The 20668-nt window shown below is 37.6% G+C and overlaps 1 protein-coding gene across 1 annotated transcript in view; it reads right to left on the minus strand.

Moving 5' to 3' along the window:
* The window catches only part of SLC35F1 (solute carrier family 35 member F1), a 149485-nt gene that overhangs the window by 14512 nt on the left and 114305 nt on the right, over positions 1-20668 (minus strand). The window contains exons 5-7 of the mRNA XM_053973294.1: positions 16251-16407; positions 11948-12000; positions 7256-7410 (exon numbers count right to left, since the gene is read on the minus strand). Of these exons, the coding sequence (XP_053829269.1) occupies positions 7256-7410; positions 11948-12000; positions 16251-16407 (365 nt within the window). The remainder of the gene's footprint in view (positions 1-7255; positions 7411-11947; positions 12001-16250; positions 16408-20668) is intronic.

Raw genomic sequence — 20668 nt, forward strand, 5'->3', positions numbered from 1 at the left:
ATCCATTCCTGCATTCTGGTAAGAAAGAGAAGCTGATGTGGATGCTTTAACCCGGTATGTCAGTAGCATTCACTGATTTGGCTGGTAGGAGGCACAATTGGAATGAGCACTTCAATCCATTTGTATACCAAAACAGATTTTATGTGTATTCCTTTCTGGCAGCTTGTAGACCATAGCATGATGTGTAGGCCATACATAATTCTCTGCATACTTCCTAAATATTCTACCTTCTTTTCTGGTCACTTCTTGAAACAAAGTTTACTCAGTTCTATAACAAATCTCCAAATTTATAATGAAATTATTGCATTTAACCCTTAGCATTTTCTTTCAAAGATGATTCTGTCTACATCTCTGAGGAACTTCTAGTCTTTGTTTCCCTATGCAAAGGTGAAAATAGCATTCAATTAAAAAAAAAATCATAATTTCAAAATCTTGTAGATTTTCAGTAGATGAACCTTGTTTAAGTTTTTGAATGCAACTGCTGCCTTGCTAATTCATGACTTTTTTTTTTTGGCTTTCTCTCCTGGGTTGCAAATTATTGCTGAGATATGTAACTCAACACATTCATTGTACTCCCTTGTCTTCAAAAATATGCTTGTCTTGGGAAATGCTGAGGTTTTTATTTATGCTGATTTTTTCCTCCACAAGTAATTACAAAATTTAGCCTCTTGGTCTTTGCTTTCATATTCATTGAGCATCATTTAGAAAAAGTATGTTGTCAGTAAGATCCATCTCTTTAGATAGGATGACTTCATTATGCTTTTTCTGTCTGCACTTTTTCCTGTGACAAAGAAAAAGATTGTTATTTGCTACAATATTTTTTGCTCTCTGCAGTTTGCAATCCATTTGCTGGTTCTTTGATATTATGCATCTTTATTCCTGCGATCCCCCAGCTTTCCTTTTCCAGCCCATATTCACCAGCACCTTTAAAATCAATATGGTTTTGTTGAAGATTTATCATTCAAGAGTTAATTCCAGTAACAGGAAGAGTTCCCCTAATACGTTTGAGCTCTCATACTAGGTAGGAATTAAAAGCTATTTACTTCCTTCAGATTGTAAAAACTACGCTTCACAATGTACTCTTCTGGTACACTTAAGAGATCTCTGAACAATTCCCTAATAATTTCTTCACTAGTTCCATAAATTTTACATTTTAACACTTGAGGTATGCCACTAAGAGATAGAAAGATGTGATTCAGAAGTAACCCACAATAAAAAGGCATGGTGTTTGTTTTGGAGTATTCCAAGACCAAGATGTATTCTTAGCATTTCTGTTTTGATAATTAGGCATTTTCAACAAAAATGTGTTTTCCTTCAAATCAGCTTCAAATCAGTTCTGTTGTGTGCAGTCTTTTAACATGAGACCAAATGAAAAATCCCAAGATAAAAGCATTGAAAACAAGCTAAAAAACTTTACATTTATGATGAGCTAGTATCTGAAAAATATATTTGAAATCAAAGCTTTTATCATAACTTCTGCAATATGAATGCCACATCATTTAGACCCTTCTTGATGCCTTCCAAAGAGAGAGTATCCATGTTTCACTATTCATGCTCTGCAACTAATGAATCTATTGCAAGATAGCACTGTGAAAGGAAGACATCCTTTTACAAATGCAGTATTTTGAAAAAGCTTCCATATCCATGCTGTGTTGTTAAAAATCTGTCAGACTGTGCAACATCTTGGTGGGAGGCACTTTGTTTTCCAGCTTCTACTCTCTTCTGTCATTTTACTTCATAGGTTTTTTAATGTATGCCATCCTGCACCATCTCAAAAAGGGTGAGTGGATGGGGCCCTTTCTGTCACAGCAATTCATGTGACCAAAGACACACTTAACTCTTTTCCACCTCAAGGCAGCTCTTTAAATATAGATACCTAATTATTTTCTAATTGACTAGAATTTGGAGGAAATTCAAATAGCTAACCAATGAAATAAATAAATTTAAAGAAATTTGAAAACTATGCTGCTTAGATGAAAGGCATGTAAACAGTACAGCTTCATGGGAGCAGAGCTGTTGAGAGGGACTCCCACTGCAAGAAATTTAGTACTTTGGAAAAGAAAAGGAAACATGAACATAGTTTTTTTTTTTTTTTTTCACATTACCAATGACATAAAGAATTAACTAGCAATATGACTTACCCTCATTATTATCACAGGCTTAGAAGTATTCACAAGGATAAAAGCCCTGTGTGATTAAATTCCATTAAAAGAGAAAGTTTATGGATCAAGCAGCTTGTATACCCAATTTCATCAGGAAAATGCCTTTAAGTATATGACTGAGAAAGTGATAGTGTAGAAAACAGCTTTTTAGCCTGCACTGCCTGCTTCCCTAGAAATAATGATGCACCACTGACAGCACCACTGACAACACCACTGTCAAAGTTTAAAATAGGTGGGTGTTAGCTCCCTAACAAGTGCAAGCAAAGAATAGGATCTTAGTGACTTCAGCTTATACTTTCAGGGAAGTTCAAAAAAAAGGGTGAGAATATAAACTGAAGTATTTTCTCAGTTAGGTCAGAGGTCTCAGAAAAGTTTCTCAGATGTTTATGAATGGCTGCCAAATAAAAATCAAAGTAATAAACAATTCTCCCACAAACCAAACCAATTTTATTTAACTCCTGCTATCAAACCACAGATTTTTCATCCATCATGCCCCAAGAAAATCCAGGACTGCCTGAAGCATATAGAGTCAAGGTCAAAAAGAAAGGTTTAATCTGCATAATCATGAAACTGTGAATTTTTTTAAAGATTATTCCTTGAGTGGCAGGCTTTCCTAATTTAGGAAAATGAAATGTAGCACACCAAGGACAGCAGAAAAATTCACACTGGCTTCATTCAATACATATTTCTAGCAAGGGTCAAATTTTCATTACAGTGAAGACTATGTAAATCCCAAATTCACAGGCATTGCTCAGGATCTATGCTAACAACAAAAAAAAAAAAACAAAAAAAAAAAAAAAACAAAAAAAAAAACAAAAAAAAAAACCAGGAACCCCCTTCCCCCAGCCTTCACCCTCTCTTCTCCACCTGGAAAAAACCCAGTCTTCATGGCTTGTTTCTTGATGCAATGGGAAGATTCTCTTCCCCTTGGATGGATACTTTTAGAATTACATTGAAAAGTGATTTTTAGAAACATCACTTAGTATCAGCAAATGAGGTTTCAGCTAGCATAATTTCAGATTTCTGATCCTGGAAGGTTTTGAGTATCATGTTTATCTGTCTATCCAAGTCTTTTGTCACAGATACTCTCTGAGATTCTAAATCAAGATACATGACTTCCCTGATTCACTATGAAATACATGCATTTTCTTCATTTGGAAATTGCTACTATATCCAGAAATTCTGAATTTTTATAGCTGTATCTTGGATAAAGTCATGAATGAATTTGCCAAGGCATAATGTAATTGTTTGTACTTGGCTTGCTAGGTAATGATATAATATAGTGTGACTCAACCTGCTGGTCCAGAACACAATCAGTATTCATGCTCTAGCTGCTGGAAAGTATAAAATAAACTGCTTAGATTATTTAGTGAGAACCTAATTTGCTTAGAATGACTAAAGACAACATAGAGCTTACAAAGAAAAGTAACAAGTCTAAAAGTTCACACAACAAAAGAGCTAAGGCCAAGACTAAAATGTAAAAAAATACTCCTACAAAAAAAATGCCCCCATATTTATATAAAAGTTCTAACTCTGTGCACCACTCATTTTCATGTATCCATAACAAAGAATAGCCAAGGACAGTCCTGTTACTTGTGCTAAAAAAGAAGGTAAAATGAGAACAAACCAGCTAGGAAGGTTTTGAAGATAAAAATTGTATAACACATCTCAATATGGTGAGAATTAAAAAAAAAAAAAAAAAAAAAGAAGATATGGTTTTGTATACTTAAATGCTAAGGCAATAGTGGATATTCAGCTAGCAAAGAGGCCAGACACATTTCTCCATCCACTGGAATATTTGAAATAAATTTTTGATTACAGAAGAACTAAAAAGACATCTTTTATTTGGGGGATTCAAGAACTTTTAAGAATGATGCATTACAATCTAGTAATCTATCTCCAATTGAAAGCGATATATTTTTACATTTTAATACAATAAAATCTTGGAAAATTAACATCTTGAATTACACATATATCATTAGAATTGTGTCATGTTAACAGGCTGAATTTCCAGCTTCCATTGGCCTGGAAAGTGTTCAGTGTGCTAAGAAGATGCCTGCATGTGGGGTAAGACTGGAGATGCAGCTGTTTATAAACTCACTCATGTCCTGCGTGCAATGATGTTGCAAGGCTGTATTATATAAAAATGAAATGCTAATAAATCAAAACATTTCAAAGACAATCTTCTCTTCAGTTTGGTTTCAAAAGCTCTAAATTTCAAAAGCTCAGTTAAACTAATTTCCTGCATTTTCCATGGATTTTCATAGATCTACTGCTATAAGTGCAATAAACCTGTCTGGTGACAAAAGTAGCAGCATAGGGAAAAATCACAACTGTTTTTGAAAGCCTCATAAAGTGGTATTCTGCAAGGGACTCTAAATCACTCAGTTGATCGTACTTGAGCATAAACCCATTTGCTTCCTAGTGAAGTGGGGCTGTGCCCATTGCTCAGTGCAGAAAAAAGCAGAAGGAGCTGCAGGAGATGTACAGCTGGGCTAGGAACAAAACAGCACTTTAAAAGCTAGGAAACAAGCAAGTGTACACAGTCCTAGGAGGGGAATTAATTCAGATCACTTCATGCCAACATATTAGACTTCATTATTGAATGCAAGTCACACATTTCACAGTTCCGCTTCCTCAGATAAAATGATACATGATAGCAAACCATAAAGAAAAGGAGGAGTTCATCTGACTACGACTAAAAACATGGTAACTAAAGATGAAACCAAATAACTAAGTGGACTTTTAAATCTACATGATTTTTGCATATAGTCTCTCTCTTCAAATTTCATCTGCAATGTTAGTTTGAAGTGTGTGAAAGGAGACACTGACAGCTTGAGAAATTGATGCTGCATTTCAGGTAAAGGGCCTTTCAAAAAGCCCTTATAAAGGTCTTCTCCTTTTCAACACTTCAGCTGGGAAGAAGAAAGGAGAGACATGTGAGTTGTATGGAGTGCAGGATGAAAATAAATTACAAAAGAAATGCAGTGATGAAAAATGCCAGTGCTGTTTTCCTATCTATGAGGTAACTGTCTTCCTGGAGAAACAGAGTAAAAAGCATTGTACCAAGTGCTGGAGGAACCAGGACCTCGAGCTGAAGGGGCTGGCTCAGGGAAGATAAAATCCAACCAGGTGAGGTGCAGAGAACAGCTTGCTCTGATTAGTGAACTAAGGGCTGAGAGACAATATGATGCCTCTCTATTGATGTACCAATGGAGTAAAATGCCATGGAGATGGGCATTCTTGCTGCTAATGGATACTCTTTGTAGAAAGATGAATGGACCAAAACCAGGCACAAGTAAATTTATGCTGGAAATAAGGAGGTTTGTGACTGTCAGAGATGTAATGTTCTGAAAGTCTTCCAAGGACAGCAGTGGAGGTAAAAAACCCGGGTAGGTTTAAGTAATTGTCTGGTAAGTGTTTATGAAAGCAACAGCATGATACATACAGTAACCACAGGAGGACGAGACTTTCAGTTTTCTAATAATTAGAGCAAGGGGTAGAGGGGACCATCAGTTACTTCAGATGTGGACCTCAACCAGTTTACCAGGACACAGATGGATGCTTTCAACCATAAAACCTTTCCCTTCTGAGCCTTCTACTCTTGAGCACTTTTTCCATACAGTTCTTGGAGGGACACAAAGATGCCATTATGGATGGGAGCTGACATGCACTTACTGTAGAAAGATGGGGGTCAGTAAAACTGAAAAGTCTGCCTTCCTGGCTCTGCTAATGTATCCAACAATTCGACACAGGGAAGAAATTAAACCTTTAACTTACCTTTTAGCTTTCAAGTGTCCGAACTTTAAAGTTTGTGTTTGCAAAATTGCTTTTTTTGTTAGGTTTGAGCAATGCTGAGCACAGAGCTGTTCACCCTCTGCTTCCTTTTGAGTCTTTCCCTCTATTGGAGTTTGATTTTTCTAGTACACCACCACCACTGTTTTCAGAATAACATTTGTCTTCCACTGTGTAATTTAGTAATTTTTTTTTAGAAACAGTGGACTAACACCACTAAATGTATTTGTCTGTGTGTATCAAGTAATATAATTTACAGGAGATAGTTTTCAGATAACACCTAATGTCAAACACTTTGGGTTCGAAGTATGAGGCAGAAAGAAGGAGACATGGTATCACCATGAGACAGAGCTGCAAAGCAGCTGACAACCCCTACATTGTGTTTTCAGTCAAATTTTTGTTTCTAGTCTTGCTTTTCTTGTGCCTGCAAAATTCTCAAAGCCACAAAATCAAATTAAAAGACAGTGACAACTTTGTGTTGAACTCTGAATATTTGAACTTTCACTGTCACATTCAGAGTCATGCAGGTACTATTACTGTAACGAAATCTTATTTAAGTTGATTAGATATTCAGAATTTTAAGGCTTTCTTTCACCTAACACTTCTAACACAATTTGGCTATCAAGTAACCTGCCTCCTATGAATAAATGATGGTAGAAAGCAATTGCTTCCAGCACTGCAATGTTATTTTCACAGGATGGACACTGGCAGGGGATACTTGTGGATAATGAAGCACCATTCCTCGTAACTGGAGGTCAAATGTGGTCCTGTACCACATGGTGTTTTAAATATTAGGGGACCTAGGAGGTCAAAGTTTAACTTCAACACAAATATGCTGCACATTTTGACATTTACAATAAGAGGCAAGCCACTGGTATGGCCAAGAGAAAGGTGCAATTTATGAACAATTTAATTATGAATTCAGAATCAGTATGAATGAAACAACCTTGTTCCCAGGCAAAAAATGTCTGTGGGAATTTTGGAAGAGTCTTTCCCTTCATGCTGCCACCTTAGGTCTGTTCACAGCAGTTGAAAATAACCTTTGAAAGGTAAGATGAAATTAATGATACAGTGGCTGATAAAACTTGCAACAAAAAGACCAAATGAGCTCTCTTAGAAAATAAGAAATCATAAAATAAAATTGGTTTTAGTGTAGGAAGCCTGAAGTAAAAAATCAGCTTGCACTTTTACCTTTTAGATCTAGCAAAGCTTGGCAGCTTCTTTTGTTTCCTCATTCTTAGCTGACGTTTCTTGAGGCATACTGCTATTACCCAAACACATCTCTCATTTCCACATACCTTGTAGTGGAAGAGGAATAATCCACAGAAGAGGCTGTACAGGTCAGCCGTGAGCAAGGAGAGGTTGACGGCAGTAGCACTGGTTTTCTTTATGACCACTGGCATAAAGCTGTAGAGGCCAAACATACAGGCACTAAAGCCAACGTACAGCAAGCCTGCAGAAGAGAAACAAGAAGCAAAGTGACCTTACAGCCTGCAGAAATGACTCTGTTGAGAGGAAGAAGGTTGTGTTTTTAGGAAAAGAAAGAATAATGCTTTTTCGAAGAAAAATTCTAATTAATAATATACACGTATGTAGAGAGTGAAAACCATATCAACACTGGGCATGAAGTCCTTTGGGATCTTCCTAATAGCAGAGTTGTTTCAAATTGGTGTCTTATACTACCAGTGACTACCTCATGTCCAACATAGATTTGGACATAATGATGCATTTGAATATATCAAATCTAGCTCTGCAGGAGCTGAATGTTCCCAGCACCAAGCGAGTTCAGCTGAGTGGGATGGACACAGTATTTTCTGGGAATGGACCCAAAATATGAATGCAAAATTATTTGCAGAGGAGTTAATGAGCAAATGGATGAATGCATGAGGACAGCACTCAGAGGTCCTAGTGTCAGAGGTCCTAGTCCTATTTTGCCACTAAAACTGACAAATCACTTCACAGTTTTGCACCTCTGTTCCTCTACTCCTTTTTTTCTGCCTTCCTCAATAAAACTTTTGTGAGCTGAAGTTCTTTCCTGCTACATATTTACAAAGTGCCTCACACAAATTAGATTGTTACACACTAATAGAATAAAAATACATTACAGTGAAAATCTAAATTAATTTAAAAACCTAAATAACTTATAGGGAAAGAATTCATTGCTTCAGTTATTGCTTGATAAATCCCAAGGCAAATTAATCAATATGAAGTTTAAAAAACCAGCAAACACTTTACTCATCTATTCTCATGCAGATGATATTTCTTAGGCTGCCATATGCTGCAGAATTCCCAGCTGATATGTGCATAAGCCTAAATTTAGACTCATGCCAGCTCTTCAGAACATGTTATTGACTAAAAGTTTTAGAAAATCTGATTGCCAACGTCCTGAAAGGGATTATAAAAGATAAAAAAAAGGGCATATAATGGCCATATATCTGCATGTGGATCCATTTAGTTAAAAAATCTTTAGAAAAGCTGTCTAAAGGACAAAATCAGCTGTGACAGATTGGTTCCTTTGGAAGCATATGAACTGAAGTGTACATGCAACTGAAAAAGATGTAGCAGACACAAACTATCAGCATCCATACATGTTATGGCATGATAAGGAATTTGAATTTATATCCAGAATATAGACAATCATGGTAAAAATTGCTTTTACCCATAGGTAGCAAATTTATAAGCTGTACACTGTATATTGGTAAAAGAACTAAGTTTTAGGCAGTGCTTGAAAGCTGCTGTATTTAAACTCTGTGACTCTTCTGTAGTGGGCAAATGATTGCACCATATGGAGTGTAGTTTTGGTCAGTGGGAAATTATTTTGCATACAGGAGCATTAATCCAGCTTTTCTTCCAAGCTTAAGAATAACAAGTCAGGCACTAAAGCCATTCTGGATCAGAAGTCAGCATTGTCAAAGTACAGTCTGCAAATCACCAGCTGGTCCACCAAGCTTCTGGTTGTCTGGATTTAACACAGCTTTGCTGGTTTATGCACTCAACTTACAGTATAATTTTATGGTACTGCCTTGGTGTTCATGTTATTTGACAGTCAGCTTCACAGGTTGCTTTTCCAAAGGGCATTTCAGTTCCAGGGGAAAATTGCTTAAACTGCAGCTGTCCTAGCAGAGGTGAATATAAAGTGGCATTTCATTTACAGCTTCAAAATGTATGTAATATCCACCAGCTGGGTGGCATTTAGTGGTGACAATAAACAAGTGAAATTAACATCATATGATTTTCAAATATTGCTTCTTAAAGGGCCAATTTTGAGACTGAAAATATATTTTAAGTCAACAGCTTGTAGCCTCAGCCTCCTCAGGTACCCATGCAGTGCAAATAGCAGCCTTGGGAATTGCCTCTGGTGCTGCAATCCCAGCAGACTCCAGAACCTCTCTGGGCAACCTGCTCTGATGCCTGCCTGCCCTCAGTGTGGAGAAGATTTTCCTTATATCCAGTCTGAATCTGTCATTTGAGCTTCTGTCTGTTGTCTCTCATCCTCCTGCCATGCACCTCTGTGAGGACCCCGGCTCTGTCCTTTTGGTAACCTCCTTGTAGGTAACTTCTTTTCCACAGGCTGAACGAGCCCCAGTCCCTCAGTATTTCTCCTTTTCTCTTTACACTTGGTGTCTTCACACAAATGGGCAGGATCTGTCCCTAGGGACCACTCCAACACAGCCCAAGTAGGACAGAGACCAACATGACTTAAGAACTTCTGGTCTTGTTCCTGAAGAAGCTGGTGGAATGTTGCATGATGCAATGATGCACAAATGTTGCCTTTGTGCTTTTACTCCAAAAGCAAATGTTTAATTGGCATGAAATTGAATCAGTTATGATCTTCCATACTGCCTTGGAATAAAGACCATTCAGAAATATTCAAACCCCCAGTACAAAGGACATTTCCTTGGAGCTACAAACTGGCTTTTCTCTTAAATAAAATTGATGTGAGTTTATTTGTTAGTATTTCATCTATCGCTATAAAACTTGTCATGGTCTCATATGAAACCACTCTCTCAAAACTCTAAAATCATCCTCCTTTCAGTCTGGTTGTCAGCAAGTATTAATACTTAAACCTTCAAGGATACAAATAGAGCTACAGTGATTCACACTAAGTGTAAAGATGATGAGATGTATCAGGGCAATTTCCAAAATTAACACCAGGAGGGCCACAGCCTGTTTTAAACATGATAGACATAACAGATTGGCTTTAGATCTTTATATTCAAAAATCATTTGCATCAGTTAAAAGGTAGTTCATTTGATCTTAAAAGCACAATTATGGCAGATGGCAACAGGCCACCTTGATTTATTTATTAGGTTGCCTGCTGCGACTTTATCACCGCCATTCAAAAGGCTGATGATTTAACTCTGCTGGACTGCAGGCTTGAGTCTGTCACAGTGGATAACTACTCAGGACAAGGCTGTGAACTCCCTGATACAGATTTGTCAATCACTTTTTGACAATCTTGTATCACTGCCAATGCAATGGAAAGTACACCAGGTGCAGTGGAAGCCAGGGAAGAACTACAGAACTGTCACCATTTAATCCATGCTCAACTACACCACATTTCCAATTATTGCTCTAACAAAACAAGTACATATCTATGATGCTTTTGCTAAGATGATCTCAGCCTTGTGAAGCATAAGGACTCTTCAGAATAAGTAATCAACTTTCAGGGACATTTTGGCAGCATCACAGATGAAGTAAGACCTTATTTTAATAGCACATTTCACTGATACTGAGTTTGAACAGAAATCTCATGGAAGTATATATGACATTTACATGGACAGTAGATTAATTCACTATGACCGCTGGTACCATCAGTACCAGATTAATTATGTCCCTAAGCTCCTTCTCATGAAATATAAACAAACACTGATGCAATTATGCTAACTATCTCAGATTAAAGAAGGCCAATACACTTATAGTACACAGTTGAGTGTGTTTCTCCATGGATACTTTAAATTGATTTGTCACATAGTTTTACAGCTCAACCATCAAATTTCCAAGATTTCTAGGTGCAAAGTTTTGTGAAAAATGTGCTGTATTTATCAAGGTTTAAGATGATGAAAGGAAATTGCTAACCAAGTTTAAAGAAACCAACCATATTCCACAGTTTGTATCCCCTCCCCTCAGGGATTCCCCACATAATCAGTTGTTTCTGCACACTTCTGAGTTGTCATTTTGATGTTCAGTCTGAAACTAGGCAAAGCGCCATTGTCAATGGATTGCCAAAGCCTGAATCCTCTGCAATCGATCAGCTCTATGCTACTAGTATTCTTTTATTTCTTCTATTGTCATAAATGGTGAAGGAGAGATTACAGCGACTCCCCTAAGTATTGATTTACTTTTAAACCAAATAATTCATTGGACTAATTAGAAGGGAGTCATAAACTCAGCTTCCAAACTGAAATGGGAAAATGCAATCCCCTGCTTGGCAGAACACCATAACTGCTTCATTGGGCACGATGCTCCCAAAACTTGTCTAAAGGACACATCTGCTTTATTCCACCAAGACTATTTGGAAAGCAATTAAAACACTTCCACACAGAAATGCTCCTCCTGGAATTGAATTTATGAGGCTATAATAGACACTGCGAGTACTTTTTTAGGTTATTTTGTTAGGTTCCATTTTCTTTCTTTGGCTTTCATTGAAAAGGTTTGGCTCTTAATGACTGCCTCATTTATTGCCCCAGTGTTGCATTGAATCTCAGAACTGGAACCCCGTTATTGTTTTACTTCACAGCTGTCCGAATGGTTATCTTACAGCATTCATGTGCTTAACCTAATTGTGCAAGGAAGGCACAACACAGCAACGGAGGACAGATCATTTAAGAACAGTTATGAGGCATGTAGCTCAACCTTTGGTAGTAACCAGTGGAAAAGTCACAAACATTGGCTCCCCTGAAACTCTCTGCCTGCTTCCCCAAACACTGGCTGGCTGTCTCCACGCCTCCTTCAGCAACCATCTTCCATGAGGTAAAGCGTGTTCTTACCTATTTGCCAATCCCAGGGGACTTTCAACAGCTCTTTGTGCTCCATGATTGCACTAGAAGAGACGAGAAGGTAAAATTTGATGGAAGAGAACACAAATTACTTCCACTCATTGAATTCAAATGCTGGACAAAACAACATAAATAACATTAACAAAAAAAATCTCTGTAGGAACCAAATGCAATCAAGAGTTTGCTAATCTACTCTGGCATTATCCCTGTGCCTGTGTATTTGAAAGATCTTCAGGGCAATAATCAGATGTGATAGCATACAATTTCCCCTGGTTTATTTCCAGCTCTCTATATACCTGCTCTACATGCCCATTCCCCTAAATGTTCAATCCTCTTGTATTTTTCTGACTTAATATTCTGAAAGATTTTGAATGCTAATTATTAATAAGGTATCTATCTGAGTTATTCACACTTCAGAGTAGCTCTGCAGTATAAAAAAAAATAGATATCACAGGCTGGTTTGAGAAGCATACGCTGATTTGTTACACACTGAGAGAAACCAAATAGTCACAGCAGTGAAAGTCAGGATAATAAGCAAAGGATGGGCAAACCTGCAAAAGTCCACTCTCAGTATCTTGCAAATCTTGTACTGTACATTAACATCAAAGTCACAGATCCATAAAATTCTAAGGTGGCAACAAGTCAGCTCTTCCCAATCCAGGTCAAATAGACCCTTGGAGATAAGATATCTCCCAAGCTAGGTCTTTGCTCATATAACTGCTTTCCCTGTCTGTGTGATTTTCAGATAAATCTGGCTGTGCACAATTCTGCGTGCTGGTCTGGACACTATTTTAAACAAGTATAAAACATGGAATTATACAGATTGAAAAACAAAGTATGTAGTAGGAAAGGTGGCATGTGGAAGAGCAAATCTAATAGTAAAACTACAGGAGCTCAGCACCTTCCAGATTAATCTAGTCTAAAGACTTGCATCCTGGAAATTCTAATTTGCTTGCTGCTGATGTGAGGCAAACCTAATACTGTGTACAGAATAATAAGACTATAATCTCTGCAAAATAACTAAATTATAGGTGTCTTTGCATGCATAAGGTATATGTTTCTTTTATCAGTAATTCCTGAAGAATATAATGAAAACAAACTGCAACGGCTCTTGGTCTGGAAAAAAAAAAATCACATAACTTAAACCTAGGAACATTGCATTCGTATTATTGCTTAGCCAGTACAAAAGATGTATAAAACAATATGTTATGGCTTGTGATTCCTTATGATCTGTAAAAAGAGTGGGGTGAGAGAAACCTTGCCAGAAATGGCCATTTAGTGATGCCAGGGGCACTAAAGAATTGGAATCACAATGACTTTGAAAGGTTGTGGTAGTTGGAGGAGGTCTCTGATGACTGAAAAGAGACAAATGCAACATTCAGTTTAACACAGAACAAAAAGCATAGCCTGACCAGCCAGGTTATGCTAACCTTTGGGAAGATTATGGAACAAATCTACCTAGAAGCCATTCGCAGGAAATGAAGAAGATGATGTCACTGGGAACAGCCAGCACAGTGCTCTCAAGAGCAAACCTGACCCAAATGACTGCCTTCTATGATGAGGTGACTGGATCAGTGAATAAAGGAGAAGGAATGGATGAGAGGATGTGGTGGAACCTACTGTTACTTTAGCAAGGTTTCCAACATGATTTCCTTAAAGATCTTCAGAGACTCAAGAGGTATGGACTAGATGGGTGGACTATGTACAATGTCATCTAAAGAAAAGGGTGAGAAGAAACCTCATGAAATTCAAGAAAAGCAAGTATTAACTCCTGCACCTGGGGTGGAGTGATGCTGGGAAACAGTACAGGCTGGGAGCTGACTGGATAGAAGGTTGTTTTCCAGCAGTAAACCTTGTCCACCCTGGTGGACATCAACCTGGACACAAGTCAGCAATGTGTCCCTGGAGCAGAGGAGGGCAACAGCAACCTCAGCTGTATCAGTAAAAGTCTGGCCAGAAAGCTGAAGGATGTGATTCGTGAGACAGCAGCTAGAGTCCTATATCCAATTATGGGCTGTCCAGAACAAGACAGACAATAACAAATTGAAGGGAGTACAGTGGAATTCCATCACAATGGTCAGGCAGGTTGAGGACAGGATGTAAGAGGAGATGCTGAAACAGCAGGGTTTACTTAGCATGAAGAAGAGAAGGCTAAGCTGGGGGAAAGGAGGACACAACAATACATTTTCCATCTTAACTATGCAATGGGTAGTTATAGACAAGATAGTCATACTTTTCTTGGAGGTGCACAACAAAAGAATGAATGACAATGGACACAGTTGTAATGTGGAAAACTGATTAAATATCAAGGGAAAAAAATTGTCAAACACTGGAACAGGTTGCCCAGCATGACTAGCAGTTCCATTCTTGGAGATACCAAGAAATCGACTGAACAAGTTCCTAAGCAACCTAATGTAACTTTGAAGTTAGCTTTGAGTAGGAGCTTGAACCAGATGACCTTCAGGGGGCCATTAGAAAGTAGGCCATGTTATGATTATGTGATTCCATCAGATAACCTTATCTCCATTTGCTGCATAATTGTGACATCCCCAGCTCTTGTAAACTAATTTCTTATTCTTCCTCTCTGCTTTAATCATACTCAACATACTAAACTTCTCTTTCCACCATGTCTGGGTAATCAGCCAACTCATTAATTCACTATTTCCCCTGACACCTTAGGTATTCCTCCTTTGCTGCACAACAGGCATTATGTGTGTTTATTTTATGTTACAGTCTTAGACTCCTTCAGTTTAGAGGATCTAAAGGTTCTATATTGCACCACAGTGGCCTGTAGCTTTTCAAAGAAAGAGCCTGCAAATTTAACATGAGGAACTGGCTTCTCTTTGAAGTAAGTGTTATATTTAGTTAGATTAAATTTCTGTGAACACATAACTGCAACTTCTGCTGTTCATTACAGGTAAAGGCAAGAAAAAGACACAAGTATGAACTAAGTGTGTGTGGGTTTCCAGAAGGTGCCCAAAAAGCATCATCAGCAAAAAGCTGCAGAGGCTGGTGGAGAAAAACCTGTTGGAGTGAACTTATGGGCCAAAGGTTGAATAGAAAAACCTTAGGGCTTTCAGCAAAGAAATGGTTTCTTATTGTTTCCTTCCAGTTGTGTCTTCTTTATACAAGGATGCCTTATTCCAAAACCAGATTCTCACCAGCGGAACAGCTCACAGACCCTGAATTGTGACTAACTGCTTGGGTTGACGATTGAATTCTGGAATACGAGACATTTACATGACAGTTTACACACACAGAGCAAGACAAGGGCACTGCTTTGATGTCCTCAGAATGTTAGTATCTACTTAATGACAAACACATAAAAAATGCTTTAGCCAAATATACTAGGCACATTTATATGCTCTTAAATTCCATATTATTAAAAGGTAACTTCTTGTATGGCAGCTACTTAATATAAATAATTTTAAGACACTTGTTCAGATCCCAAATAAATATATGAAGCTTTCTAGCTAAAAATAATAGAACTATTGAAGTAGGAATTGATGGGCTGTGTTTTTTTGATCAGTCTCTGTTCTTAGAAGCAGAGTAGTTTAGATCTGTAGAGAAGCAACTTGTTTTGGAGTTATAATCAAAAGTCATTCTGTGTTACAAGCACCAGTGACAGACCTGCGCAAAATGCAGCAATCTTGCAGAGCTACTTTTACATCAGTCACAGTACTGCAACACTGGAAAACACCTTCCAACTAGGCTTGCAGTTGAGATGCTCATTAGGTACATGTGGATAGACCAGCCTCCGTAGATCCTGAAATCCATGCAGCAAACCCCTATGTGCTAAATATTTTTGAAGTGAAAAGGCTATTTTCTTAAAGGCTTTTTCATGATTTCTACCATATCATAATGTAGTTACACAGAACAAAGTGAACAAGTAAAACACCTTCTGCCTGATGTGCTTTCTACCGCTTTAGAAATCAAAGCAACTTTTTAAAACTATGAAACAAAACTAGAAGAAGCTGTAGATTGTGTTATTCACAGTTCAGACTAACACATGGAACATACACTTGTCCTCCAGCAGCAAGATGGTGCAAGATGTCTTCTCCCTCTTCATGTGACTACTCAAGGACACTGGCTCTTGAATTACAGTACTTGGGGAAAAAGTTGTGTTATTACACAAATCATCAATTTGAAATACGAAAACCAATGCAAATTCCAAGATTGGAGGACACCTACTCTCCACAGGAAAGGGCTAATTTTGAAGGAGTGGTTGGTATATCTCAATGGAGCCCATAGCTGCCCTTATTTGAGCCTTAGTGGTCTCAAACTGCCCACTTACAGCTGAATTCCACTGAAGAAGGAGCCAAAGAGTCCGATCATGCCCAGGAATTCCACGCGACTCAGATTTCGGACGATGTACTCCTCACAGACGTTCGAGATGCCGTACAGTGTTGCTCCACCAAGTACTAAGAGGTCCCCTATCAGTTTATTTTCACCTAGGGATAAATAGAAAAAAATCAGAATGCCTCAAAACAACCACCTTTTGTCCAAAACCATTGCATGTTCTTCCCTACAGATTTCATTCCTCAGTCACTACGTAGCACTTATCTGGGTTAATAAAATGAATGCAAATATTCCATCATTCATTCGAAGAGTTTTCATTCAATAAATACACCAGCCTCAGACAGACAGAGGGAGAGCATATTCCTTGCTGTAGAAAAAAAGGACCCAAAAAATTCCGAAAAACTTGTAAAAAAGAAGTATAGAATCCAAGCGGCACTCTTCAGAGACTGATCCTTTTTACTTTATTATGACTACATTTTTTTTTTACTTTGCAGAGAGAATGTGACTCAGCTCTGTAGAGCAGTTTGCATCTCATCTTGAAATTTAACCAGTCTAAAACATGCTCAGTACTTAGATCTGAGGACAACTGAAAAATTCTCTGTACCTGTGAAATGAGTGAAGAAATCATTACAACCTAATATTGACCTCATTCTCACATGGAGCTATTTGACAAGAAAAAGAGGAGGAAGGATGGGGTGTAGACAGGGTGATGATAAGGACAGATTTTTAAAAGAGGTTCAATTAACATAGCAGTACCTAATGCATGCAAAGAACAACAAGATGTATTTTCAATACCTCCAGGTACACAGAATTACTAAAACACTTTGTTATCATAGACTGCTTGAAATCTTTTTAAGTCTTGGAAGATTTTATCATTGAGTGTTGGGGAGAGCTGAAGAGACATTTGATCAAGATCAAGTTCCAGCTTGAAAACTGAGGCCCTAGTTTTGCAAACTGGTGCATGCAATTCCCTCTGCACATATGGCTTGTTAAATTATTTCTACAAGAGCTACAGCTTCACAAAGCTGTCAGATATTGCTGCAGAACCATATTCTGAAATGCTGGATTATAATGGATTTTTCTTTGAAAAGTTTCAGCAGAAATGCTGAAGTACTACAAAAAGAGAAAAGAGAAATCCCATTTTCTTTTAAAATGCCATGGTTTAATTTTTATGTCTCTTTCTTTTAAAATTTTATTTCAATTGATTTCTAAAATATACACTGCAATAAATAAAAATGGAAACTAAATATTCTAATTGGTTCAAAATTATCTTTTCAATATTTTTCTTTAAGGAGTTCTTTTAAGCCTTCAGTTATCATTCAAAACTGTAGTGCTGAAGTTTCTATGGAGAAGAAATTTATGATAATAAAAACAGTCATAAGAGGACAGATCAAGGGTTCATTAATCCTGTCTCCAACACTGGCTATAAACATCAGAAAAGTATAAGTTGTTTAAAGACGATAGGAATGGAGCAAAGTGTAAAATATTCCCAGTAATACCCTCTTAGTTTCCAACATTTTTCAGCTCAGATGAGATGTGGCTTTTGTGTATTTAGCCAATACTACTAGATTTGTTTTTCACACACTCATCCAGCCTTTCCCTGAATTTTTGTTTTGAATGTTCCTTGACTGGCAAATGTTTATATTTGACCATTTGTCTTTTTATGATTTGGTTGTTTTGTTGTTGGGTTTTTTTTTTTTCTTATTTTAGTCTTCTTTTGCAATCAGTAATGGAAGATGTTCTTGATTTAAAATAACTATCATGACTTTACAAAACTTCTTTATACCCCTGATGCATTTCATATTTCACAGTGGCTCCATTGATTCCTCACTGAGCTCACTTTTTTGGTATTTATTGCAGCTACTCATTGACACTTCAGGGAAGGACTGCTGAAAAAGCTTTTGACCTTAGAGCTTCTGCTGGGACAAAAATATCTTCCTTTTGCATCTGTGAAACAAAAGGAGCTCAGAGGCTGAGCGTTTTCACACAGATGGGATGGCCTCAAGCATCACACCCTGATAGCTCTTCCCAAAGTGCTCTCATGCTGAGCATGAGCCTCAACCTTCAGGGCCTTCCCAAAAGAGGGAGCTGAAATCTGTTCAGAGCACCAGACTCTGACGCTGGATCCTCCTCTGGTACTCAACAGCACAGGGTGGCTGAGGAGAACATAAACAAATAGGGAAGTACAGAGGGACCTCTATCAGCCAGTTCTCAGTAGATTAGGCATTTTCTGAGCTAGAAGTTGCATTAGGCCATCAAATTAATAAACCTTGAGGCATTCTTCATCAATTTGTGTAAAATCCATATATTTTTGGCCTAAAATTAAGTATTTCACGCTTTTAACTTTTACCCTAAATACCTCAAAATCATATTAGTCATCATATAATTTTCTGAGAAATATTTAAAAATCACTCTGTATTGACCCTCTCCATATCACTGAAGACTTCATACACCTTTACAGTATCGGTCTCTTTCTTGCCTTTTCTGAGAGATGGAATGTCCCAGTCTGGCTACAGTCTTTTCATCTGAATCCATTGTATGTCCTTGAACAGCTTTCTCACCTTTCTCCATAGCTTACACAGGCTTATTTTCTGGTGACTTCTTTTAGAGATGCAGTGACTACAGTAATACACGGTACCCAAGGAGTTAGTGCACCAAAACTTTATATACTGGTGTAAAAATATTGTAAAATATGTTTTTTCTTTGTTTCTTAGAAATTACTTTTCTGGTTGTCAAATGCCTTATCTTTGCTTTCTCAAGAGGCTAAGAATTTGTAACTTTCCTCCAAGACTGACATATCCCTATAGACTTCTTTTCATGGATGTAGTATCCACAGGCATCTACTGGTTTCACTGCTAAGGAAACCTGTGTCAACTAACTAGAGGCATTCTAAAGACTTTTAGGATAATAAAGTTATATTTCACCAGTTTAATGGTGTAGGTCATTCTTCAGAAGGCACACAAGGCATAGCCTAGCAGAACAAGCTTTACATTAATGATTGCTACCACATTTAATATTCTGTGGAGAAGTCATATGGGCCAGAGCGGAGTTAGTGTTTTGGGAACTAGTTATAGCATTATAGTGTAACACAAATCTTTTAAATGTGAATTGTGTTCTGACACAATTTCTTTTCACACTCCCAACAGGCCTCTTTGTCACATTTTTGCCCTAGCCCCTGCCATTAAGAGGCGTTTCTCTTTGCTTTTGATTGTAGTTACTGATGAACATGATACCTAAAAATCACTCTCAATGTGTCCCATTTTAAATTGAACACTGATATATGTATTAGCAGGATTGATGTGACTGGTTTTCAGAGACTGTTGTAAGTTAAAGCAATGAAGTGCTTTGAAAAACCTGGATGAAACACCTAGACCTGTGTGGCTTAGACCTCTGTGTATGGCAGGAGCAGAAGTATGAAAGTAACTCATGGGTGTTAGTTCAGAATAATGTTATTTTCAGGTATACTTGGCACGTATCATGATAGAGCTCTAAATACTTAATAGTAATTGTTTTCTCATTGAGTAATGTGCAAAATATCAGTGAGGATACAATTGAAAATTGAAAGCATGTGGGCACATTATACCTAATTCCTGCAGATAGTTTGCAAAATACCTATTAATCTCTCAGTGATACATTTTAAATTCGTGCTCACTTATGATAAGAATTGGCAGGTTAAATTCTCTTATGCTGTGGGTACCTAGCAGAGCCTTATGGCTCTTCTAATACAGTAAGCAGTGTGGTCAACAGGGGCACACAGGTATCAATAGTCCTTGTCCCCTAAAATATAAGTTAAACAGAGACATTTACTGAGGACTAATGAAGCATCATTGCTTTTGGTGCCTTCCTTACTTTAGTTTGTCCAGTCCTAGGAAACATCCTATGAATGGTGTACAACTTCTTAATGAAGAGTTTCAATAATTTTGTTCTTTTCTTCCTGCCATTAATTCTTTTTATTTGTACATTCTAATGTGTAGTTTTAGCCTTTCAAAGAAATTAACTAGATGATCTATTTTATGCTGTTAAAGACAGAATCATTAATAACATCATTACACCACTAAAAAAGTAAAAAAGCTGCAGTCTCTCTGCATAGCAATAAGCATGGACACAGTTTTTCATGTGTAGGTCCAAATGAAAAGGCAATAATGCATGTTAACAGATTCTTCTGGACACATTTACTTAACAGCTATACCCATGCTTCAGTAATGAACATAGCAAATAACATCTAATTACTGCAGTTGGATGGCAAAGTGTCAGTGCTCTTCAGTCTGTTCCTTGTCTGCTTCCACTGCCCCACATGCTCCTGCTGATCCACAGCTCACCCGCTCAAGTGTGTTACTCTCTAGACCGCTGGGACACAGGCTGTTTCTTCTGGAACCTGGTTTGGAATCTCAATCCCTCTGAAATCAGCCATTC

The sequence above is a fragment of the Vidua macroura genome, chromosome 3, assembly GCF_024509145.1.
Source record: "Vidua macroura isolate BioBank_ID:100142 chromosome 3, ASM2450914v1, whole genome shotgun sequence".
Classification (NCBI taxonomy): Eukaryota; Metazoa; Chordata; class Aves; order Passeriformes; family Viduidae; genus Vidua; species Vidua macroura.